This window comes from Cherax quadricarinatus, chromosome 14 (genome assembly GCF_038502225.1).
Source record: "Cherax quadricarinatus isolate ZL_2023a chromosome 14, ASM3850222v1, whole genome shotgun sequence".
Lineage (NCBI taxonomy): Eukaryota > Metazoa > Arthropoda > Malacostraca > Decapoda > Parastacidae > Cherax > Cherax quadricarinatus.
Genome location: NC_091305.1, coordinates 39177881 through 39205359, shown reverse-complemented (window position 1 = coordinate 39205359; position 27479 = coordinate 39177881). Strand labels below are relative to the sequence as shown.

The 27479-nt window shown below is 50.1% G+C and overlaps 1 protein-coding gene across 1 annotated transcript in view; it reads right to left on the bottom strand.

The window, feature by feature from the left end:
* The window catches only part of LOC128694985 (nuclear hormone receptor FTZ-F1), a 189069-nt gene that overhangs the window by 25308 nt on the left and 136282 nt on the right, over positions 1-27479 (bottom strand). The window contains exon 2 of the mRNA XM_070084961.1: positions 14542-15248. Coding sequence (XP_069941062.1) covers positions 14542-15248 — 707 coding nt within the window. The remainder of the gene's footprint in view (positions 1-14541; positions 15249-27479) is intronic.

The window sequence follows — 27479 nt, the reverse complement described above, 5'->3', positions numbered from 1 at the left end:
ACCACTACTACCACCATCACTACTACTACCAACACTACTACCACCACCACTACCACTACCACCACGACCACTACCACCACGACCACCATTATTAGTACCACCACTACCACCACTACTACCACTACTACCACTACTGCCACTACCACCACGACCACCATTACTAGTACCACCACTACTACCACTACCACCACCACTACTACTACAACCACCACTACCCCACCATTATCACTACCACTACCACCACCACCACCACCACTACTACTACCACCACCATACTGGAGTATGCTGCACCAGTTAGAGAAAGTACAAAGGTTTGCAACAAGACTAGTCCCGGAGCTAAGGGGTATGTCCTACGAGGAGAGATTAAGGGAAATCGACCTGGTGACAATGGAGGACAGGAGAGAGAGGGGATATAATAACGACCTATAAAATACTGAGAGGAATCGACAAGGTGGACAGTGACAGGACGTTCCAGAGATGGGACACAGTAACATGGGGTCACAGTTGGAAAATGAAGACTCAGATGAATCACAGGGATGTTAGGAAGCATTTCTTCAGCCACATAGTTGTCAGGAAGTGGAATAGTCTGGGAAGTGATGTAGTAGAGGCAGCATCCATACATAGCTTTATGAAGAGGTATGATAAAGCGACCACTGAAGAGGGAGGCCAGGATCTGTGACTCGACCCCTGCAACCACAACTAGGAAAGTACAACTAGGTAGGTACACACAAACACACACACACAGTGGGCGCCTGTGACGAACGGGGTCCCACAGGGGTCAGTCTTGGGACCAGTGCTATTCTTGGTATATGTGAACGACATGACGGAAGGGATAGACTCAGAAGTGTCCCTGTTTGCAGATGATGTGAAGTTAATGAGGAGAATTAAATCACATGCGGACCAGACAGGTCTACAAAGAGACCTGGATAGGCTGGGCGAGTGGTCCAGCAACTGGCTCCTTGATAAATTAGACACATGTGCAACTCTTGGGTATCTTTATAGAGGAAACGTTTCGCCACACAGTGGCTTCATCAGTCCATACAAAGGAGAATCTTGAAGAACAGGAGGAGAATGAGGTAATCAGTCCCTCAACCTTGAGTCGATGTGGTCAGTCCATCAATCTTGAATAGAATACGGCATACGTGCTGAGAAGGAGCTTATAAACCGTTGGCAGGAGAGGTGCAGCAGTCATAGGTCGTGTAACATTTGTTCAATGTTGAAGTAGGTCGTGCCCAAGAATTAGGCAAGCGAAGAATTCCCAAGTATTAAGATCCCAAGAAGTTGCAGTGTCTGACAGGTTTGTAGATGAATGGTTCAGAGAACCGACATGTTGATAAATTAGACACATGTGCAACTCTTGGGTATCTTTATAGAGGAAACGTTTCGCCACACAGTGGCTTCATCAGTCCTGCCAACGGTTTATAAGCTCCTTCTCAGCACGTATGCCGTATTCTATTCAAGATTGATGGACTGACCACATCGACTCAAGGTTGAGGGACTGATTACCTCATTCTCCTCCTGTTCTTCAAGATTCTCCTTTGTATGGACTGATGAAGCCACTGTGTGGCGAAACGTTTCCTCTATAAAGATACCCAAGAGTTGCACATGTGTCTAATTTATCAACATGTCGGTTCTCTGAACCATTCATCTACAAACCTGTCAGACACTGCAACTTCTTGGGATCTTAATACTTGGGAATTCTTCGCTTGCCTAATTCTTGGGCACGACCTACTTCAACATTGAACAAATGTTACACGACCTATGACTGCTGCACCTCTCCTGCCAACGGTTTATAAGCTCCTTCTCAGCACGTATGCCGTATTCTATTCAAGATTGATGGACTGACCACATCGACTCAAGGTTGAGGGACTGATTACCTCATTCTCCTCCTGTTCTTCAAGATTCTCCTTTGTATGGACTGATGAAGCCACTGTGTGGCGAAACGTTTCCTCTATAAAGATACCCAAGAGTTGCACATGTGTCTAATTTATCAACATGTCGGTTCTCTGAACCATTCATCTACAAAACTGGCTCCTTCTAGGAGCCAGATGCAAAGTCATGAAGATCGGAGAAGGGCAAAGAAGACCGCAGAGTATAGGCTAGGTGGCCAAAGACTGCAAACCTCACTCGAGGAGAAAGATCTATGGGTGAGTATAATACCGAGTACTTCGCCAGAAGCACACATCAACCAGATAACTGCTGCAGCATATGGGTGCCTGGCCAACCTGAGAATAGCATTCCGGTACCTCAGTAAGGAATCGTTCAAGACTCTATACACTGTGTACGTCAGGCCCATACTGGAGTACGCAGCACCAGTTTGGAACCCACACCTGGTCAAACACGTCAAGAAATTAGAGAAAGTGCAAAGGTTTGCGACAAGGCTAGTTCCAGAGCTAAGGGGAATGTCCTACGAAGAAAGGTTAAGGGAAATCGGTCTGGCGACACTGGAGGACAGGAGGGTCAGGGGAGACATGATAACCACATACAAAATACTGCGTGGAATAGACAAGGTGGACCGAGACAGGATGTTCCAGAGATGGGACACAGAAGCAAGGGGTCACAATTGGAAGTTGAAGACTCAGATGAGTCAAAGGGATGTTAGGAAGTATTTCTTCAGTCATAGAGTAGTTAGGAAGTGGAATAGTCTGGCAAGTGATGTAGTGGAGGCAGGAACTATACATAGTTTTAAGACGAGGTATGATAAAGCTCATGGAGCAGGGAAAGGAAGGACCCAGTAGCGGTCAGTGAGGAGGCCGGGCCAGGAGCTGAGTCTCGACCCTTGCAACCACAATTAGGCGAGTACAATTAGGTGAGTATACATTGACACACACACACACACACACACACACACACACACACACACACACACACACACACACACACACACACACACACACACACTGTTACGAGTATGGCCATACCCGTTTTATTTTATAATAGGATATGCCTCTTTATTTTATAATATACATGTTAAGGCTAATATTAATGTTAATATTGTATTATATTAGGTTTTGTTAGGCTTTAATATTCTTATTTCCATGTAGTGGTAAACCACTTGGTTTAAGTGGCGGTTAGCAGTTCAGGTACTGAGGTCTCCCTCAGTCACGTGACCAGCCTGACGTCGGCTTACCACTGAGTGGTACCGTCAGTAGGTTCTTCACCCTTGCTGTGAGTAGCTTTACAGCACTCGCTGAGAGCAGGTCCTTCACACTCACTCTGACTAGCACTCCCACCTCTAGTCCGGCTTACATAGCCAAGGAAGTATACCTCACTCGGTTAATCATTGACCTTTCATAAGAGACATGTCAAGTTCTCTCTGGTGGTCGTTTTTCTTTCATGATTGACTTCCTTTCTTAAGCTTGTTACTTTCGAGTTATTTATACTCTACCGAATTAATCTTTCAGTTGAGTGAACAAGCCTTGTTGGCCTTGTGGGTAAATTTGTGGTCTATGGTATTCTAAGTCATGCTGGATGGGAATGAGACTAAGTCCGTCACTTACGAGTTCTGGTATACTCTGAATTGATAGTTCAGATAAGTCTTTATAAGCATTGTAAGTTACTTTGTGGATAAGTCTTAATAACCATTATAGGTGCATATTATTGGTGAACATAGTACAAAGTTCGACCTCAAGAGGTTCATTTATTTATATCAATGTACTGGTACGTACCAAGAAAAATGTAAGACTTAAACTCCTTATTTTATGTTAATCTTAACAGTATCATACATTAAGCTAAAACTCTACTAGTAAACATTCTAACTTTTAGTTATTTGTTTGGTAATCCTGAATTCTTATTAAAAGTTATTGTTACAAAATCGTAAACAGGTCATATGTTCAACAAGAATGTTACCTTAACACTCTACCATACCATTGTAGAAGGGTAAGAAGACCAGTTTTGTAACACACGCACACACACACACACACACACACACACACACACACACACACACACACACACACACACACACACACACACACACACACACACACGACTCAGGGTATGAATGAAAGCGTAACAAAAAGAGCCGTGTGAACAGAGAGAAAATACCGGTGGTAGTGGTGGTACTGGTAGTGGTGGTGGAAGTGGTGGTGGTGGTAGTAGTGGTGGTAATGGTGTTGGAAGTGGTAGTAGTGGTGGTACTGGTAGTGGTGTTGGAAGTGGTAGTGGTGGTGGTAGTGGTGGTGTTGATGGTGGTAGTGGTGGTGGTAAAGGTGGTGGTAAAGGTGGTGGAAGTGGTGGTGATTGTGGTGGTGGTGGTAGCGGTGGTGGCGACGGCGGCAGCGGTGGCGGCACCACCACCACCACCAGTAACCTTGGCACACTAACACTAGCCTGTGTGGCACTCCCTCACCACCACCACATTCCTGGCCTCAAACACTATGAAAATATCTAAGGAATGTTTATTTGTGTCGCATACTACCGTACTACTACCACAGTTATTATGTACTACCACAGTTATTATGTACTACCACAGTTATCATGTACTACCACAGTTATTATGTACTACCACAGTTATTATGTACTACCACAGTTATCATGTACTACCACAGTTATGTACTACCACAGTTATTATGTACTACCACAGTTATCATGTACTACCACAGTTATTATGTACTACCACAGTTATTATGTACTACCACAGTTATCATGTACTACCACAATTATGTACTACCACAGTTATTATGTACTACCACAGTTATCATGTACTACCACAGTTATCATGTACTACCACAGTTATTATGTACTACCAGTTATTATGTACTACCAGTTATTATGTACTACCACAGTTATGTAGTACCACAGTTATTATGTACTACCACAGTTATCATGTACTACCACAGTTATTATGTACTACCACAGTTATCATGTACTACCACAGTTATCATGTACTACCACAGTTATTATGTACTACCACAGTTATGTACTACCACAGTTATCATGTACTACCAGTTATGTACTACCACAGTTATGTACTACCAGTTATGTACTACCCGGTTATCATGTACTACCACAGTTATTATGTACTACCACAGTTATTATGTTCACCACAGTTATCATGTACTACCACAGTTATGTTCACCACAGTTATGTACTACCACAGTTATTATGTACTACCACAGTTATTATGTACTACCACAGTTATCATGTACTACCACAGTTATTATGTACTACCACAGTTATCATGTACTACCAGTTATGTACTACCCGGTTATCATGTACTACCACAGTTATTATGTTCACCACAGTTATGTACTACCACAGTTATTATGTTCACAGTTATCATGTACTACCACAGTTATCATGTACTACCACAGTTATTATGTACTACCACAGTTATCATGTACTACCACAGTTATTATGTACTACCACAGTTATTATGTACTACCACAGTTATTATGTACTACCACAGTTATTATGTACTACCACAGTTATCACGTACTACCACAGTTATCATGTACTACCACAGTTATCATGTACTACCACAGTTATCATGTACTACCACAGTTATCATGTACTACCACAGTTATCATGTACTACCACAGTTATTATGTACTACCACAGTTATGTACTACCACAGTTATCATGTACTACCAGTTATGTACTACCACAGTTATGTACTACCAGTTATGTACTACCCGGTTATCATGTACTACCACAGTTATTATGTACTACCACAGTTATTATGTTCACCACAGTTATCATGTACTACCACAGTTATGTTCACCACAGTTATGTACTACCACAGTTATTATGTACTACCACAGTTATTATGTACTACCACAGTTATCATGTACTACCACAGTTATTATGTACTACCACAGTTATCATGTACTACCAGTTATGTACTACCCGGTTATCATGTACTACCACAGTTATTATGTTCACCACAGTTATGTACTACCACAGTTATTATGTTCACAGTTATCATGTACTACCACAGTTATCATGTACTACCACAGTTATTATGTACTACCACAGTTATCATGTACTACCACAGTTATTATGTACTACCACAGTTATTATGTACTACCACAGTTATTATGTACTACCACAGTTATCACGTACTACCACAGTTATCATGTACTACCACAGTTATCATGTACTACCACAGTTATCATGTACTACCACAGTTATTATGTACTACCACAGTTATCATGTACTACCACAGTTATTATGTACTACCACAGTTATTATGTACTACCACAGTTATTACCATAGTTATCATGTACAACCCCCATTTATCGTCTCTACCTTGTTAGTCTCTGATTAGATAACCTGTGCACATTATAATGTACTGAATAACTTACCAACTTCAAGTACATGATACACTGCTACCTAATATATATATATATATATATATATATATATATATATATATATATATATAGTGAGTCAATTTTATTTTCCTTTTAAACATCTGAGGGAAGGTTGAAAGAGTATTTATAAAGATAGTGATGGGGTTGTGGTGGTGGTTGTGGTGGTGATAGTAGTAATAGTGGTAGTGGTGCTGGTGTTAGTGGTGGAGGTGATAGTAGTAATGGTGACAGTGGTGGTGGTGGTGATAGTAATGGTGGTAGTGGATGTAGTGGTGATGATAGTGGTAGTGGTAGTGATAGTAGCAATGGTGGTAGCGGATGTAGTTGTGGTTGTGGTAGTAGTGGTAGTGATAGCAATGGTGGTAGCGGATGTAGTTGTGGTTGTGGTAGTAGTGGTAGTGACAGTGGTGGTGTATCAGTGAGAGTGAGAGTGGGTCATGTGACGTCATTCATTACCAAGCACCACCAGCCTCCTAGTGTTATTCTCCGCCAGTAACACACAGCAGACATGTGTTCCCTCACACACACTAAGCTGTAGCTAGCAAGTGCAGTGGTGAAGGTAGTTTAGAGTGCGGTAGGTCACCTTTAATTCCAGCAGTATCAGTATGTCACCATTAAAGACACAGCCTCATCAATACGGCCACTTGATTCTGGAGTTCCGCAGGGAAGAGTCTTTGGACCCCTGCTCTTCCTCATTTACATCAATGATCTTCCAAACATATCCCAACACCTGAAACCCATTCTCTTTGCTGACGACACGACTTATGTCATCTCCCATCCTAATCTTGCCACCCTCAACACCATTGTTAACGAGGAGCTGCTCAAAATATCGACTTGGATGACAGCCAATAAACCTACACTTAACACTGGCAAAACCTACTATATTATGTTTGGTAGCAGAGCAGATGTTGCGCAACTTAACATTAAGATCGACAACACTCTAATTGCCAGACATAATGAGTGCAAATTCCTTGGCCTATACCTCGACAACAACCTAAATTTCAGCACCCATATCCATCACATAACAAAAAAAAGTATCCAAAACGATGGGGATCCTCTCCAAGATACGATACTACGTGCCGCAAACTGCCCTTCTCACACTATACCATTCACTTGTATATCCATACCTCACCTATGCTATCTGTACTTGGGGTTCAACTGCAGCAACACACCTAAAGCCAATAACCCAACAAAAAGCCGCAGTAAGAATAATCACCAAATCCCATCCCTGGCAACACCCCCCCCCCCCCCACTCTTCATAGATCTAAACTTACTCCCTGTTCAGAACATCCACACTTACTACTGTGCAATCTATATCTACAGGACCTTAAATTCCAATATTAACCTTGACCTAAAATGCTTTCTTGATAGTTGTGACAGGATCCACAGGCATAACACCAGACACAAACATCTCTATGACATTCCCCGTGTTCGACTAAACCTTTACAAAAATTCAATGTATTTCAAAGGACCTAAAATCTGGAACACCCTACCTGAAAACTCTAGAACTGCAGACACATTCATCACTTTCAAAACTACAGTTAGAAAACATTTTATCTCCCTGATACACCCCGACAACTAACTACATGATAACCACTTGGTGGTTCACAATTAAACTCACTCACCCACTGACTATAAACCCAGAAATACTAATCTTAATCTTAAAATAATAAATCCTAACTAGTCATAAGTTTGCCTATGATACTCCAATATAGACACTTTGTATTGTGCCAAAAGAAAAACATTCACATTGCTAAACTCACAAATTATGATGTAGTCACTTAGCCTTAATACCATAATCTGTAAGGATTTAATGTTAAGAATTAATCTAAGTCTGCTCGAAATGCCTAGCCATGCTAGGTGTCCTAGTGGCCCCCTCTGTAATTAGTATTTTATAACATGTAAACCACACAATACCCAAAACCTGTAAACCCCACATTGTAACCATTATAGAGAATAAACTTGAAATGAATTGAAGAAGAGCGTCAAGAAGTAAAGTGCCAGGCACTACACTCCACCATGATCTTGGCACTACTGACCTCAATGTTGAGGCAGGAATACTGTGGTAGTGGCCTTACTGGCACGCAGGCGCGCGCGCACACACCACACACACACACACATACACATACACATACACACACACACACACACACACACATACACATACACATACACACACATACACACACACACACACACACACACACACACACACACACACACACACACACACACACGAGACGAGAGACATTCTGAGAGGAAAATGAGAAGAGTTACACGAGGAAAACTGTGCTGGTGGGAGAATGTGTTAAGTGGGATGCCACAAGGATCTGCACTAGTCTAATATTCTTTGGTAATTTACATCAATAATTTACCAAAGCGAATAAAATTTTTATGTGTGTACGAGTATAAATCCCTGGATAAACTGAACACATGGAGTGGTGGATAATATTGAACTGAACATATGGAGTAATGGATAATGGAATTTAATGTAGATAAATGTCATGTAATTCTCTAAGAGGGAACACAGGAGAGTGACAGTGTCGATACTGTCACTCTCCTGTCTGACTCCTCAGGGAAATATTCCCTCCTGTCTGTTGCAACACTGCACAGCTTCTGACGAAGAAACAGAGAGAATGATCTTAAGTTAAAGATTTGCATCCCCACATAGCTTCTTCTGCATTAAAAAGATCCCATGCTTGCGACTGTAATATATATATATATATATATATATATATATATATATATATATCTATGTGTGTGTGTGTGTGTGTGTGTGTGTGTGTGTGTGTGTGTTACAGACAATCGCGAGAAGGCGATCTTAACTATGCAAGACAAGCCACGGAAGGGGGGGGGAATCTTTAGCTTAAGTACTTTCACTTCTCAGTGCATCATCAGGAGCTGTGCAATGTTGCAGGAGAGCAACTAAAGCAGGGAGAGAATTCTCATAGTGTAGTGTAGTGTGGATGTGCCACCAGCCACAGTTACATTTAGGTTAGGTGACTCAGTGGGAAACAGACATACATATATATATATATATATATATATATATATATATATATATATTTTTTATATATATATATATATATATATATATATATATATTTTATATATATATATATATATATATATATATATATATATATATATATATATATATATATATATATATATATATATATATATATATATATATTTATTTATTTATTGTAGGTATATGGTGAGGACGGTGTGAGGTCAACACAGGTTTCAACACTATCAGATTTCAAATTTTGGTTTAGATATGAGAGTCAGTCTGGTGTTTCTTATAGTTTACTGACGTTGTTATATGTATTATAGTCTACTGTTGTTATAATGAGACGCAGTAATAGCTGAATGTGACTCACTGTGGAAGAATGTGACTCGTTGTGGAAGAATGTGACTCGTTGTGGAAGAATGGATGGAGGAGCCAGATAACATCAGCTTGGATGGAGGAGCCAGATATCAGCTTGGATGGAGGAGCCAGATAACATCAGCTTGGATGGAGGAGCCAGATAACATCAGCTTGGATGTAGGAGCCAGACAACATCAGCTTGGATGGAGGAGCCAGACAACATCAGCTTGGATGGAGGAGCCAGATAACATCAGCTTGGATGTAGGAGCCAGACAACATCAGCTTGGATGGAGGAGCCAGACAACATCAGCTTGGATGGAGGAGCCAGACATCAGCATGGATGGAGGAGCTAGATAACATCAGCTTGGATGGAGGAGCCAGACAACATCAGCTTGGATGGAGGAGCCAGATAACATCAGCTTGGATGGAGGAGCCAGAATAACATCAGCTTGGATGGAGGAGCCAGATAACATCAGCTTGGATGGAGGAGCCAGATAACATCAGCTTGGATGGAGGAGCCAGACATCAGCTTGGATGGAGGAGCCAGACAACATCAGCTTCGATGGAGGAGCCAGACATCAGTTTGGATGGAGGAGCCAGACAACATCAGCTTGGATGGAGGAGCCAGACAACATCAGCTTGGATGGAGGAGCCAGACAACATCAGCTTGGATGGAGGAGCCAGACAACATCAGCTTGGATGGAGGAGCCAGACAACATCAGCTTGGATGGAGGAGCCAGACAACATCAGCTTGGATGGAGGAGCCAGACAACATCAGCTTGGATGGAGGAGCCAGGCAACATCAGCTTGGATGGAGGAGCCAGACAACATCAGCTTGGATGGAGGAGCCAGACAACATCAGCTTGGATGGAGGAGCCAGACAACATCAGCTTGGATGGAGGAGCCAGACAACATCAGCTTGGATGGAGGAGCCAGACAACATCTGCTTGGATGGAGGAGCCAGACAACATCAGCTTGGATGAAGGAGCCAGACAACATCAGCTTGGATGGAGGAGCCAGACAACATCAGCTTGGATGGAGGAGCCAGACAACATCAGCTTGGATGGAGGAGCCAGACAACATCAGCTTGGATGGAGGAGCCAGACAACATCAGCTTGGATGGAGGAGCCAGACAACATCAGTTTGGATGGAGGAGCCAGACAACATCAGCTTGGATGGAGGAGCCAGACATCAGCTTGGATGGAGGAGCCAGACAACATCAGCTTGGATGGAGGAGCCAGACAACATCAGCTTGGATGGAGGAGCCAGACAACATCAGCTTGGATGGAGGAGCCAGACAACATCAGCTTGGATGGAGGAGCCAGACAACATCAGCTTGGATGGAGGAGCCAGACAACATCAGCTTGGATGGAGGAGCCAGACAACATCAGCTTGGATGGAGGAGCCAGACTACATCACGCGTTTGTTTACATGTAAAGGATGACTAATTTCAAATCTTTATCTCCTGATGTAAATACTGTGTGATGACTGTTTACGTTGAGTAGTCTGGACTACACTGTGACGCACTGTGTGACGCACTTACACCAACGAACACTCTGTGTGTGTGAGGCACTTACATTGTGTGACTGACGCACTTTTTGTGACTGACGCACTTATACTGTGTGACCACACTGTGAGGCGCTTACACTGTGTCACTGACGCACTTACACTGTGTGAGGCGCTTACATTGTGTGACTGACGCACTTACACTGTGTGACTGAGGCACTTACACTGTGTGACTGAGGCACTTACAGTGCGACTCATACTGTGTGGCACCTTCGCACTGGATGACTTGCTGCCTTCCAGAGGGAGCTGAACAGATATTTAGTCGGTGCCGGATCATCCGGGCTGTGGTTCGTATGTTGGACTACGTGCGGCCAGCAGTAACAGTCTCGTTGATCAGGCTCTGATCCACCGGGAGGCCTGGTGGTGGACCGGGCCGCGGGGGCGTTGAACCCGGAATACCCTCCAGGTAGGTTAGTAGGTACTAGAGATACTGCCCCTACTTCCTGAAGCATTGACAACCATCCTGAAGCATTGACAACCATCCTGAAGCATTGATAACCATCTTGAAGCACTGACAACCATCCTGAAGCACTGACAACCACCATGAAGCATTGATAACCATCCTGAAGCATTGATAACCATCCTGAAGCATTGACAACCATCCTGAAGCATTGACAACCATCTTGAAGCACTGACAACCATCCTGAAGCACTGACAACCACCATGAAGCATTGATAACCATCCTGAAGCATTGATAACCATCCTGAAGCATTGATAACCATCCTGAAGCATTGACAACCATCCTGAAGCATTGATAACCATCCTGAAGCATTGACAACCATCCTGAAGCATTGATAACCATCTTGAAGCACTGACAACCATCCTGAAGCACTGACAACCACCATGAAGCATTGACAACCATCCTGAAGCATTGACAACCATCCTGAAGCATTGATAACCATCCTGAAGCATTGATAACCATCCTGAAGCATTGATAACCATCCTGAAGCATTGATAACCATCTTGAAGCACTGACAACCATCCTGAAGCATTGACAACCACCATGAAGCATTGACAACCATCCTGAAGCATTGACAACCATCCTGAAGCATTGACAACCACCATGAAGCATTGACAACCATCCTGAAGCATTGACAACCATCCTGAAGCATTGATAACCATCCTGAAGCATTGATAACCATCCTGAAGCATTGATAACCATCCTGAAGCACTGACAACCATCCTGAAGCATTGATAACCATCCTGAAGCATTGACAACCATCCTGAAGCATTGATAACCATCCTGAAGCATTGACAACCATCCTGAAGCATTGATAACCATCTTGAAGCACTGATAACCATCCTGAAGCATTGATAACCATCCTGAAGAATTGATAACCATCCTGAAGCATTGACCACCATCCTGAAGCATTGATAACCATCCTGAAGCATTGATAACCATCCTGAAGAATTGATAACCATTCTGAAGTACTGATAACCATCCTGAAGCATTGATAACCAACCTGAAGCACTGACAACCATCCTGAAGCACTGGCAACCATCCTGAAGCACTGACAACCATCCTGAAGCACTGACAACCATCCTGAAGCACTGGCAACCATCCTGAAGCACTGACAACCATCCTGAAGTACTGACAGCCATCCTGAAGCATTGACAACCATCCTGAAGCATTGATAACCAACCTGAAGCACTGACAACCATCCTGAAGCATTGATAACCAACCTGAAGCACTGACAACCACTCTGAAGCATTGACAACCATCCTGAAGCATTGATAACCAACCTGAAGCACTGACAACCATCCTGAAGCATTGATAACCAACCTGAAGCACTGACAACCACTCTGAAGCATTGACAACCATCCTGAAGCATTGATAACCAACCTGAAGCACTGACAACCACTCAGAAGCATTGACAACCATCCTGAAGCACTAACAACCATCCTGAAGCATTGACAACCATCCTGAAGCGCTGACAACCATCCTGAAGCACTAACAACCATCGTGAAACACTAACAACCATCCTGAAGCACTAACAACCATCCTGAAGCACTAACAACCATCCTGAAACATTAACAACTATCCTGAAGCACTAACAACCATCCTGAAGCACTAACAACCATCTTGAAGCACTGACAACCATCCTGAAGCATTGACATCCATCCTGAAGCACTGACAACCATGCTGAAGCATTGACAACCATCCTGAAGTACTGACAACCATCCTGAAGCACTGACAACCATCCTGAAGCATTGACATCCATCCTGAAGCACTGACAACCATCCTGAAGCGCTGACAACCATCCTGAAGCATTGACAACCATCTTCAAGCACTGACAACCATCCTGAAGCACTAAGAACCATCCTGAAGCACTAACAACCATCCTGAAGTACTAACAACCTTCCTGAAGCACTAACAACCATCCTGAAACACTAACAACCATCCTGAAGCACTAACAACCATCCTGAAGCATTGATAACCATCCTGAAGCACTGACGACCATCCTGAAACACTAACAACCATCCTGAAACACTAACAACCATCCTGAAGCACTGACAACCATCCTGAAGCACTAACAACCATCCTGAAGTACTAACAACCATCCTGAAGCACTAACAACCATCCTGACGTACTAACAACCTTCCTGAAGCACTAACAACCATCCTGAAACACTAACAACCATCCTGAAGCACTAACAACCATCCTGAAGCACTGACAACCATCCTGAAGCATTGACAACCATTCTGAAGCACTGGCAGCCATCCTGAAGCACTAACAACTTTCCTGAAGCATTGACAACCATCCAGAAGCATTGACAACCATCCTGAAGCACTGGCAACCATCCTGAAACACTAACAACTATCCTTAAGCACTAACAACCATTCTGAAGCACTAACAACTATCCTGAAGCATTGACAACCATCCAGAAGCATTGACAACCATCCAGAAGCATTGACAACCCTCCAGAAGCATTGACAACCATCCTGAAGCATTGACAACCATCCTGAAGCATTGACAACCATCCTGAAGCATTGACAACCATCCTGAAGCATTGACAACCATCCTGAAGCATTGATAACCACTCTGAAGCCCTGCCAACCATCCTGAAGCACTAACAACCATACTGAAGCACTAACAACCATCCTGAAGCACTAACAACCCAGTCAGGGAGACTACTGAGTCACAGGTAATAAGTGGTCTTTGTTTATAAGTACTGGTTAAGTATGGTACCGGGAAGATTTACCAGTACTCACCTTGAGATCTTTGAATAAAGATTTACCAGTACTCACCTTGAGATCTTTGAATAAAGATTTATCAGTACTCACCTTGAGATCTTTGAAGAAACAAGAGTTCCTCGCCCAGTCCACTTGAGCGAAGAGGTTCTGGTCTAGCACTTTACACATAAGTTCAAAGAGGTCGACCTCACACTGGTTGTATGTCTGATTTTGAAGGAGGGAGAAGAGTGATGTCTGCCACTCCTGGTCGTCGACCGTGTCTACCAGTTCACGTATCATGATGGGAATCCTGGAGCCACCCGTGGCCGCCCGACCACCGCCACCACCGCCACCGCCGCCGCCACCCCCGCCACCCACACCAGCCGAGGGTGGTGCACCTATGGTTACACCAGGGGCTGTGGACTGGGTGTTGGTCACCCAGAGGGTTGGGTCTGGACCGGCAATGATAGGTGCAACTGGACCAGAAGCTACCAAGCCACTGGTACCACTAGAAGCTGCTATTAACCCACCCAGACCGCCCATGGGGGATGGTGAGGAGTCTGGAGACGAGGTGGAGGAGGACAGGAAGGGACTTTGTATCTCTTCTTTGATGTGAACATGTGAGGAAGGTGCTGAGGAGTAGCCCGGGGTGGAGTAGGTGATTGCTACACCTGAGGTGGTGGGGTGTCGTCCACCTGATAGTATTCCTGGGTGGGATAACTGACGTTGTCGTAGCATCTGAAGCTTCCGTGCTCGGTCACGTTTGTACATGGGACCAAACTTGTTCCTCCCGCCTCTCATACGGTCCGCCCGAACAGCTGTAAACACAAACAAACACACGTTAGAACTAACAATCTTTCCGTAATGTATTTATAAAATGTATAATTGTTATATTGTGTTATACCACAACACAGTTATGATCCATACATTTTTTTTTTCTGGCCAGAACTGTAATATGCTTTCACTATAAGACAGTCTCCCCAGTCAACAGTGATAGGTGTTGATGTACTCTCTGACTGCCAACAGATGGCATCAACGTCTCCTTTCAGCCACAAGTCTTACTTATCAGTCTTGTAATAACCAGTAGTGCTATCAAGAGCAACACTGTGTATACCTGGGTGTACATATACAGCAACACTGTGTGTACCTGGGTGTACATACAGAGCAACACTGTGTATACCTGGGTGTACATACACAGAGAGCATATACACAGGTGAATCTCAGTGTATATACAATGAGAGTTGTATATCTCTCAGTGTATATACAATGAGAGTTGTACATCAGTGTACATACAATGAGTTTACTAGAGATGCAGCCTTAATGACCCTGGTACACTAGACATTTTCAAGTCCATCAATGATACAAGGTAGAGAGACAGAAGTGAGTGGGTAAAGCAAGTGTTGTAGCAGCCTCAGGATGTCTGACCTGCCAGGTATTTCCTTAGTCACACCAAGATCATTGTCCTGGAGAAGGAACATTGTCCCTCCCTCCTTCCTTCGCTCCCTGCCTCCCTCCCTCCCTCCCTCCCTCCTACCTTCCCTCCTTCCTTCCTTCCCTCCCTCCTACCTTCCCTCCCTGCCTCCCTGGAACAACTTTCACTCCTTGAGGGAGGGAGGGGAGGGGAGGGAGGGAGGGAGGGAGGGGAGGGGAGGGGAGGGGGGCCACTTACGTAAGGTTCAGCGTAACAACAAAGAAATTAATTCCTGCTGACAACGCGTAACATGCGTCAGTGTAACGCGTAACATGCGTCAGTCATCAAAACACAGTCACCACAACTCAATTACTACAACACAGTCACCACAATAGTCATCACAACAGTCATCACCACAACACTGCCGTCACCATAACAGTCACCACAACAGTCACCACAACACTCACCACAACAGTCATCACAACAGTCATCACCACAACACTGCCGTCACCATAACAGTCACCACAACAGTCACCACAACACTCACCACAACAGTCATCACAACAGTCATCACCACAACACTGCCGTCACCATAACAGTCACCACAACAGTCACCACAACACTCACCACAACAGTCATCACAACAGTCATCACCACAACACTGCCGTCATCATAACACAGTCACCACAACAGTCATCACAACACAGTCAATACTATGTACTCATCTACGTTGTTAGTAACCATGTTGTTCCCTGGTCTTCAATGTTTCTCTCTCTCTCTCTCTCTCTCTCTCTCTCTCTCTCTCTCTCTTATAGGGAGAATAGTCTCTCCCTTCCGGAGAGAACAATCTTAGTGTTTGCAGGTGTTGTCTGTGTTCTATCAGACGATCTACCTATGTCTGCATGATTTCAGGGGTCAACGCCCCCGCGGCCCGGTCCCAGACCAGGCCTTCTGTTGATCAACCAGGTTGTTACGGCTGGCCGTGTCTAGAATAGGGCTGTACGTGTTGACTATTAATTATTATTCAATCACGTCATTAGTTGAATCCAATCCAAAAACCTGCCATCCCATCCCTGGACACCACAGAATATTTATGTAGGGAATAGTAGTTTGTATGTCCTGGTGTAGTGTCCCCTCCCTCGTGGTACACTGTCCCCTCCCCCGTGGTACACTGTCCCCTCCCCCGTGGTACACTGTCCCCTCCCTGGTGGTACACTGTCCCCTCCCTCGTGGTACACTGTCCCCTCCCTGGTGGTACACTGTCCCCTCCCTCGTGATACACTGTCCCCTACGCCGTGGTACACTGTCCCCTCCCTGGTGGTACACTGTCCCCTCCCCCGTGGTACACTGTCCCCTACGCCGTGGTACACTGTCCCCTCCCTGGTGGTACACTGTCCCCTCCCTCGTGGTACACTGTCCCCTCCCCCGTGGTACACTGTCCCCTCCCAGGTGGTACACTGTCCCCTCCCTGGTGGTACACTGTCCCCTCCCCCGTGGTACACTGTCCCCTCCCTGGTGGTACACTGTCCCCTCCCCCGTGGTACACTGTCCCCTCCCTGGTGGTACACTGTCCCCTCCCTGGTGGTACACTGTCCCCTCCCCCGTGGTACACTGTCCCCTCCCCCGTGGTACACTGTCGCCTCCCCCGTGGTACACTGTCCCCTCCCTCGTGGTACACTGTCCCCTCCCTGGTGGTACACTGTCCCCTCCCTCGTGATACACTGTCCCCTACGCCGTGGTACAGGCTGTCCCCTCCCTCGCAGTACAGGCTGTCAGCTCCCTCGTGGTACAGGCTGTCCTCTCCCTCGTGGTACAGGCTGTCCCCTCCCTCGTGGTACAGATTGTCCCCTCCCTCGTAGTACAGGTTGTCCCCTCCCTCGTGGTACAGGCTGTCCCCTACCTCGAGGTACAGACTGTCCCCTCCCTCGTGGTACAAACTGTCCCCTCCCTCGTAGTACAGACTGTCCCCTCCCTCGTGGTACAGACTGTCCCCTACTTCGTGGTACAGACTGTCCCCTCCCTCGTGGTACAGGCTGTCCCCTCCCTCGTGGTACAGGCTGTCCCCTCCCTCGTAGTACAGACTGTCCCCTCCCTCGTGGTACAGGCTGTTCCCTACTTCGTGGTACAGACTGTCCCCTCCCTCGTGGTACAGGCTGTCCCCTCCCTCGTGGTACAGGCTGTCCCCTCCCTCGTGATACAGACTGTCCCCTCCCTCGTGGTACAGACTGTCCCCTCCCTCGTGGTACAGACTGTCCCCTCCCTCGTGGTACAGGCTGTCTCCTCCCTCGTGGTACACTGTCCCCTACCCCGTGGTACACTGTTCCCTCCCTCGTGGTACAGACTGTCCCCTCCCTCGTGGTACACTGTCCCCTCCCTCGTGGTAGACTGTCCCCTCCCTCGTGGTACACTGTCCCTACCCCGTGGTACAGTGTCCCCTCCCTCGTGGTACAGACTGTCCCCTCCCTCGTGGTACACTGTCCCCTCCCTCGTGGTACACTGTCCTCTACCCCGTGGTACACTGTCCAATCCCTCGTGGTACACTGTCCCCTCCCTCGTGGTACACTGTCCCCTACCCCGTGGTGCAATCCCCTCCCTCGTGGTACAGACTGTCCCCTCCCTCGTGGTACACTGTCCCCTCCCTCGTGGTACACTGTCCCCTCCCTCGTGGTACACTGTCCCCTACCCCGTGGTGCAATCCCCTCCCTCGTGGTACAGACTGTTCCCTCCCTCGTGGTACACTGTCCCCTCCCTCGTGGTACACTGTCCCCTCCCTCGTGGTACACTGTCCTCTACCCCGTGGTACACTGTCCAATCCCTCGAGGTACACTGTCCCCTCCCTCGTGGTACACTGTCCCCTCCCTCGTGGTACACTGTCCCCTACCCCGTGGTACAGGCTGTCCCCTCCCTCGTGGTACAGGCTGTCAGCTCCCTCGTGGTACACTGTCCCCTACCTCGTGGTACACTGTTCCCTCCCTCGTGGTACAGACTGTCCCCTCCCTCGTGGTACACTGTCCCCTCCCTCGTGGTACACTGTCCCCTACCCCGTGGTACACTGTCCCCTCCCTCGTGGTACAGACTGTCCCCTCCCTCGTGGTACACTGTCCCCTCCCTCGTGGTACACTGTCCCCTCCCTCGTGGTACACTGTCCTCTACCCCGTGGTACACTGTCCAATCCCTCGTGGTACACTGTCCCCTCCCTCGTGGTACAGGCTGTCCCCTCCCTCATGGTACAGGCTGTCCCCTACCTCGTGGTACAGACTGTCCCCTCCCTCGTAGTACAGACTGTCCCCTCCCTCGTAGTACAGACTGTCCCCTCCCTCGTGGTACAGGCTGTCAGCTCCCTCGTGGTACAGGCTGTCCTCTCCCTCGTGGTACAGGCTGTCCCCTCCCTCGTGGTACACTGTCCCCTACCCCGTGGTACACTGTTCCCTCCCTCGTGGTACACTGTCCCCTCCCTCGTGGTACATTGTCCCCTCTCTCGTGGTACACTGTCTCCTCCCTCGTAGTACACTGTCATCTACCCCGTGGTACACTGTCCAATCCCTCGTGGTACACTGTCCCCTCCCTCGTGGTACACTGTCCCCTCCCTCGTGATACACTGTCCCCTACCCCGTGGTACAGGCTGTCCCCTCCCTCGTGGTACAGGCTGTCAGCTCCCTCGTGGTACAGGCTGTCCCCTCCCTCGTGGTACAGGCTGTCCCCTCCCTCGTGGTACAGATTGTCCCCTCCCTCGTGGTACAGGTTGTCCCCTCCCTCGTGGTACAGGCTGTCCCCTACCTCGAGGTACAGACTGTCCCCTCCCTTGTGGTACATACTGTCCCCTCCCTCGTAGTACAGACTGTCCCCTCCTTCGTGGTACAGGCTGTCCCCTACTTCGTGGTACAGACTGTCCCCTCCCTCGTGGTACAGGCTGTCCCCTCCCTCGTGGTACAGACTGTCCCCTCCCTCGTGGTACAGACTGTCCCCTCCCTCGTGGTACAGGCTGCCCCATCCCTCGTGGTACAGGCTGTCCCCTCCCTCGTGGTACACTGTCCCCTACCCCGTGGTACACTGTTCCCTCCCTCGTGGTACAGACTGTCCCCTCCCTCGTGGTACACTGTCCCCTCCCTCGTGGTACACTGTCCCCTACCCCGTGGTACAGTGTCCCCTCCCTCGTGGTACAGACTGTTCCCTCCCTCGTGGTACACTGTCCCCTCCCTCGTGGTACACTGTCCTCTACCCCGTGGTACACTGTCCAATCCCTCGTGGTACACTGTCCCCTCCCTCGTGGTACACTGTCCCCTCCCTCGTGGTACACTGTCCCCTACCTCGTGGTGCAATCCCCTCCCTCGTGGTACAGACTGTCCCCTCTCTCGTGGTACACTGTCCCCTCCCTCGTGGTACACTGTCCTCTACCCCGTGGTACACTGTCCAATCCCTCGTTGTACACTGTTCCCTCCCTCGTGGTACACTGTCCCCTACCCCGTGGTACAGGCTGTCCCCTCCCTCGTGGTACAGGCTGTCAGCTCCCTCGTGGTACAGGCTGTCCCCTCCCTCGTGGTACAGGCTGTCCCCTCCCTCGTGGTACACCGTCCCCTACCCCGTGGTACGCTGTCCCCTCCCTCGTGGTACACTGTCCCCTACCCCGTGGTACACTGTTCCCTCCCTCGTGGTACAGACTGTCCCCTCCCTCGTGGTACACTGTCCCCTCCCTCGTGGTACACTGTCCCCTCCCTCGTGGTACACTGTCCCCTACCCCGTGGTACACTGTCCCCTCCCTTGTGGTACAGACTGTCCCCTCCCTCGTGGTACACTGTCCCCTCCCTCGTGGTACACTGTCCCCTCCCTCGTGGTACACTGTCCTCTACCCCGTGGTACACTGTCCAATCCCTCGTGGTACACTGTCCCCTCCCTCGTGGTACACTGTCCCCTCCCTCGTGGTACAGACTGTCCCCTCCCTCGTGGTACAGGCTGTCCCCTCCCTCATGGTACAGGCTGTCCCCTACCTCGTGGTACAGACTGTCCCCTCCCTCGTGGTACAGGCTGTCCCCTACTTCGTGGTACAGACTGTCCCCTCCCTCGTGGTACAGGCTGTCCCCTCCCTCGTGGTACAGGCTGTCCCCTCCCTCGTAGTACAGACTGTCCCCTCCCTCGTGGTACAGGCTGTCCACTACTTCGTGGTACAGACTGTCCCCTCCCTCGTGGTACAGGCTGTCCCCTCCCTCGTGGTACAGACTGTCCCCTCCCTCGTGGTACAGACTGTCCCCTCCCTCATGGTACAGACTGTCCCCTCCCTCGTGGTACAGACTGTCCCCTCCCTCATGGTACAGACTGTCCCCTCCCTCGTGGTACAGACTGTCCCCTCCCTCATGGTACAGACTGTCCCCTCCCTCGTGGTACAGACTGTCCCCTCCATCGTGGTACAGACTGTCCCCTCCATCGTGGTACAGACTGTCCCCTCCCTCATGGTACAGACTGTCCCCTCCATCGTGGTACAGACTGTCCCCTCCCTCATGGTACAGACTGTCCCCTCCCTCGTGGTACAGACTGTCCCCTCCCTCGTGGTACAGACTGTCCCCTCCATCGTGGTACAGACTGTCCCCTCCCTCATGGTACAGACTGTCCCCTCCATCGTGGTACAGACTGTCCCCTCCCTCATGGTACAGACTGTCCCCTCCCTCGTGGTACAGACTGTCCCCTCCATCGTGGTACAGACTGTCCCCTCCATCGTGGTACAGACTGTCCCCTCCCTCATGGTACAGACTGTCCCCTCCATCGTGGTACAGACTGTCCCCTCCCTCGTGGTACAGACTGTCCCCTCCATCGTGGTACAGACTGTCCCCTCCATCGTGGTACAGACTGTCCCCTCCCTCATGGTACAGACTGTCCCCTCCATCGTGGTACAGACTGTCCCCTCCCTCGTGGTACAAAGTGAACATGTACAAAATATTAAAAAACTTTATAATTATTATTAACACACTGGCTGATTCCCACCAAGCAGGGTGGCCCACCAAGCAGGGTGGCCCACCAAGCAGGGTGGCCCACCAAGCAGGGTGGCCCACCAAGCAGGGTGGCCCACCAAGCAGGGTGGCCCACCAAGCAGGGTGGCCCACCAAGCAGGGTGGCCCACCAAGCAGGGTGGCCCACCAAGCAGGGTGGCCCACCAAGCAGGGTGGCCCACCAAGCAGGGTGGCCCACCAAGCAGGGTGGCCCACCAAGCAGGGTGGCCCACCAAGCAGGGTGGCCCACCAAGCAGGGTGGCCCACCAAGCAGGGTGGCCCACCAAGCAGGGTGGCCCACCAAGCAGGGTGGCCCACCAAGCAGGGTGGCCCACCAAGCAGGGTGGCCCACCAAGCAGGGTGGCCCACCAAGCAGGGTGGCCCACCAAGCAGGGTGGCCCACCAAGCAGGGTGGCCCACCAAGCAGGGTGGCCCACCAAGCAGGGTGGCCCACCAAGCAGGGTGGCCCACCAAGCAGGGTGGCCCACCAAGGCAGGGTGGCCCACCAAGCAGGGTGGCCCACCAAGCAGGGTGGCCCACCAAGCAGGGTGGCCCACCAAGCAGGGTGGCCCACCAAGCAGGGTGGCCCACCAAGCAGGGTGGCCCACCAAGCAGGGTGGCCCACCAAGCAGGGTGACAGGGTGGCCCACCAAGCAGGGTGGCCCACCAAGCAGGGTGACCCACCAAGCAGGGTGGCCCACCAAGCAGGGTGGCGCACCAAGCAGGGTGGCCCACCAAGCAGGGTGGCCCACCAAGCAGGGTGACCCACCAAGCAGGGTGGCCCACCAAGCAGGGTGGCCCACCAAGCAGGGTGGCCCACCAAGCAGGGTGGCCCACCAAGCAGGGTGGCCCACCAAGCAGGGTGACCCACCAAGCAGGGTGGCCCACCAAGCAGGGTGGCCCACCAAGCAGGGTGGCCCACCAAGCAGGGTGGCCCACCAAGCAGGGTGGCCCACCAAGCAGGGTGGCCCACCAAGCAGGGTGGCCCACCAAGCAGGGTGGCCCACCAAGCAGGGTGGCCCACCAAGCAGGGTGGCCCACCAAGCAGGGTGACCCACCAAGCAGGGTGGCCCACCAAGCAGGGTGGCCCACCAAGCAGGGTGGCCCACCAAGCAGGGTGGCCCACCAAGCAGGGTGGCCCACCAAGCAGGGTGGCCCACCAAGCAGGGTGGCCCACCAAGCAGGGTGGCCCACCAAGCAGGGTGGCCCACCAAGCAGGGTGGCCCACCAAGCAGGGTGACCCACCAAGCAGGGTGGCCCACCAAGCAGGGTGACCCACCAAGCAGGGTGGCCCACCAAGCAGGGTGGCCCACCAAGCAGGGTGGCCCACCAAGCAGGGTGACCCACCAAGCAGGGTGACCCACCAAGCAGGGTGGCCCACCAAGCAGGGTGACCCACCAAGCAGGGTGGCCCACCAAGCAGGGTGACCCACCAAGCAGGGTGGCCCACCAAGCAGGGTGACCCACCAAGCAGGGTGGCCCACCAAGCAGGGTGGCCCACCAAGCAGGGTGACCCACCAAGCAGGGTGGCCCACCAAGCAGGGTGGCCCACCAAGCAGGGTGGCCCACCAAGCAGGGTGGCCCACCAAGCAGGGTGGCCCACCAAGCAGGGTGGCCCACCAAGCAGGGTGGCCCACCAAGCAGGGTGACCCACCAAGCAGGGTGGCCCACCAAGCAGGGTGACCCACCAAGCAGGGTGGCCCACCAAGCAGGGTGGCCCACCAAGCAGGGTGGCCCACCAAGCAGGGTGGCCCACCAAGCAGGGTGGCCCACCAAGCAGGGTGGCCCACCAAGCAGGGTGGCCCACCAAGCAGGGTGGCCCACCAAGGCAAGGTGGCCCACCAAGCAGGGTGGCCCACCAAGCAGGGTGGCCCACCAAGCAGGGTGGCCCACCAAGCAGGGTGGCCCACCAAGGCAAGGTGGCCCACCAAGCAGGGTGGTCCACCAAGCAGGGTGGCCCACCAAGGCAGGGTGGCCCACCAAGCAGGGTGGCCCACCAAGCAGGGTGGTCCACCAAGCAGGGTGGCCCACCAAGGCAGGGTGGCCCACCAAGGCAAGGTGGCCCACCAAGCAGGGTGGCCCACCAAGCAGGGTGGCCCACCAAGGCAGGGTGGCCCACCAAGGCAGGGTGGCCCACCAAGGCAGGGTGGCCCACCAAGGCAGGGTGGCCCACCAAACAGGGTGGCCCACCAAGCAGGGTGGCCCACCAAGGCAGGGTGGCCCACTAAGGCAGGGTGGCCCACCAAGGCAGGGTGGCCCACTAAGGCAGGGTGGCCCACCAAGGCAGGGTGGCCCACCAAGGCAGGGTGGCCCACTAAGGCAGGGTGGCCCACCAAGGCAGGGTGGCCCACCAAACAGGGTGGCCCACCAAGCAGGGTGGCCCACCAAGGCAGGGTGGCCCACTAAGGCAGGGTGGCCCACCAAGGCAGGGTGGCCCACCAAACAGGGTGGCCCACCAAGCAGGGTGGCCCACCAAGGCAGTGTGGCCCACCAAGGCAGGGTGGCCCACCAAACAGGGTGGCCCACCAAGCAGGGTGGCCCACCAAGGCAGGGTGGCCCACCAAGGCAGGGTGGCCCACCAAGGCAGGGTGGCCCACCAAACAGGGTGGCCCACCAAGCAGGGTGGCCCACCAAGGCAGGGTGGCCCACCAAGGCAGGGTGGCCCACCAAGGCAGGGTGGCCCGAAAAAGAAAAACTTTCACCATCATTCACTCCATCACTGTCTTGCCAGAAGGGTGCTTTACACTACAGTTTTTAAACTGCAACATTAACACCCCTCCTTCAGAGTGCAGGCACTGTACTTCCCATCTCCAGGACTCAAGTCCGGCCTGCTGGTTTCCCTGAATCCCTTCATAAATGTTACTTTGCTCACACTCCAACAGCACGTCAAGTATTAAAAACCATTTGTCTCCATTCAGTGAGTGAACAACTTTAACTACCAACTTATAAAGATTAACTTGAAGACTATTAAGACTCGACAATTAAATTAAGGCTGTTGATATTGTAGGTTAGGCAGGCAGGTAGGCCTATGTTATAGGCCTCCCACTCTCCCTTCTAACAGACCCCCCAAGGCAGGTAGGCCTATGTTATAGGCCTCCCACTCTCCCTTCTAATAGACCCCCCAAGGCAGGTAGGCCTATGTTATAGGCCTCCCACTCTCCCTTCTAACCCCCCAAGGCAGGTAGGCCTATGTTATAGGCCTCCCACTCTCCCTTCTAACAGACCCCCCAAGACTTATGAATAACAGGAATCAACAAAATTCTTGTTTGATTCCCCACAGGTCGCACGAAGTCAATCATATTAATCACAGATTTGTTGATCAGCAACTGATTTGAAGAATTTATCAAGTTCCTTCTTGAAGAGAGCCAGGGTCTGTTGCTCAACCCCCCCCTTATGTATGCTGGGAGGCTACTGAACAGTCCTGGGCCCCTGACACTAACTGTGTTGTCCCTTAGTGTACTCGTGGCGCCCCTGACATGCTGTGCGTGTGTTCTCACCTAATTGTGGTTGCAGGGGTCGAGACTCAGCTCCTGGCCTGTGTGTGTGTGTGTGTGTGTACTCACCTATATGTGGTTGGAGGGATCGATTCATAGCTCCTGGCCCCGCCTCTTCACTGATCGCTACTAGGTCCACTCTCTCCCTGCTCCATGAGCTTTATCATACCTCTTCTTAAAACTATGTATGGTTCCTGCCTCCACTACTTCACTTGCCAGACTATTCCACTTCCTGACAACTCTATGACTGAAGAAATACTTCTTAACATCTCTTTGACTCATCTGAGTCTTCAGCTTTCAATTATGACCCCTTGTTTCTGTGTCCCATCTCTGGAACATCCTGTCTCTGTCCACCTTGTCAATTCCTCGCAGTATTTTGTATGTCGTTATCATGTCATCCCTGACCCTCCTGTCCTCCAGTGTCGTCAGGCCGATTTCCCTTAACCTTTATTCGTAGGACATTACCCTTAGCTCTGGAACTATTCTTGTTGCAAACCTTTGCACTTTCTATAATTTCTTGACGTGCTTGACCAGGTGTGGATTCGAAACTGGTGCTGCATACCCCAATAGCGTTTTGACGTACACGGTGTACAGAGTCATGAACGATTCCTTACTAAGGTATCGGAACGCTATTCTCAGGTTTGCCAGGCGCCCATATGCTGCAGCAGTTATCTGGTTGTGCGCCTCAGGAGACATGCTCGGTATTATATTCACTCCAAGATCCTTTTCCTTGGGTGAGGTTTGCAGTCTTTGGTCACCTAAGCCTATACTTTGTCTGCGGTCTTCTTTGCCCTTCCCCGATCTTCATGATTTTGCATTTGGCAGGGTTAAATTCGAAGAGCCAGTTGCTGGACCAGGTTCCAGCCTGTCCAGGTCTCTTTGAAGTCCTGCCTGATCCTCATCCGATTTAATTGTCCTCATTAACTTCACATCATCTGCAAACAGGGACACTTCTGAGTCTGTCCCTTCCATCATGTCATTCACATACACCAAGAATAGCACCGGTCCTAGAACTGACCCCTGTGGGGACCCCCCCCCCCAGTCACAGGTGCCCACCCTGACATCTCCTCACGTACCATGACTCGTTGTTGCCTCCCTGTTAGGTATTCTCTGATCCATTGCAGTGCCCTTCCTGTTATACGCGCCTGTTCCTGTAGCTTCTGCACTAATCTTTTGTGAAAAACTGTGTCGAAGGCCTTCCTGCAGTCCAAGAAAATGAAATCAACCCACCTCTCTCTCGTGTCTTACTTCCGTTACCTTGTCATAAAATTCCTGTAGGTTTCTGACACAGGATTCGCCTTCCATGAATCCGTGCTGGTTGTCGTTTAAAGCTTGTTCCGTTCAAGGTGCTCAACCACTCTCCTTCTGGTGTGTGTGTGTGTGTGTGTGTGTGTGTGTGTGTGTGTGTGTGTGTGTGTGTGTGTGTGTGTGTGTGTGTGTGTGTGTGTGTGTGTGTGTGTGCCTCACTCCAATCATCATAATTGTTGGGAAAATCTAAAATCCTAGGAAATGCGTTGGAGGTACACCTTCTCTCCCCACTACCACCCTTCCCCCCCACCAAAACCCCTCCCCATCATCCCCTCTTCACCACCCCTCCCCCACCACAACCACCATCATCCCTTCCCCACCACAACCACCCCTCCCCACCACAACAACCACTATCCCTCTCCACCATCACCCTTCTCCCACCACCCCTCCCCACCATCACCTTTCCCTCACCATCACCCCTCTCCACCATCACCCCTCCTCCACCATCACCCCCTCCCCACTATAACCCCTCCTCCACCATCTCCTCCCCACCATAACCCTTCCTACACCATCACCCCCTCCCCACCATAACCCTTCCCCCACCATCATCTCCTCCCCACCATAACCCCTCCACAACACAACCCCCACCACCCCTCCTCACCATTACTCCTCACAACCCAACCATCACCCGCTCCCCTAAACTACCCCCGTACACGACCACCACCCCTCCCCAACACAACCACCACCACCTCTCTCACCATCGCCCCTCCCCAACACAACCACCATCACCTCTCAAACCACCACCCCTCCCCAACACAACCACCACCACCTCTCTCACCATCGCCCCTCCCCAACACAATCACAATCTTGTCCCCTACACCACTACCACCCCTCCCTCCTACACCACCACAACCCCCTC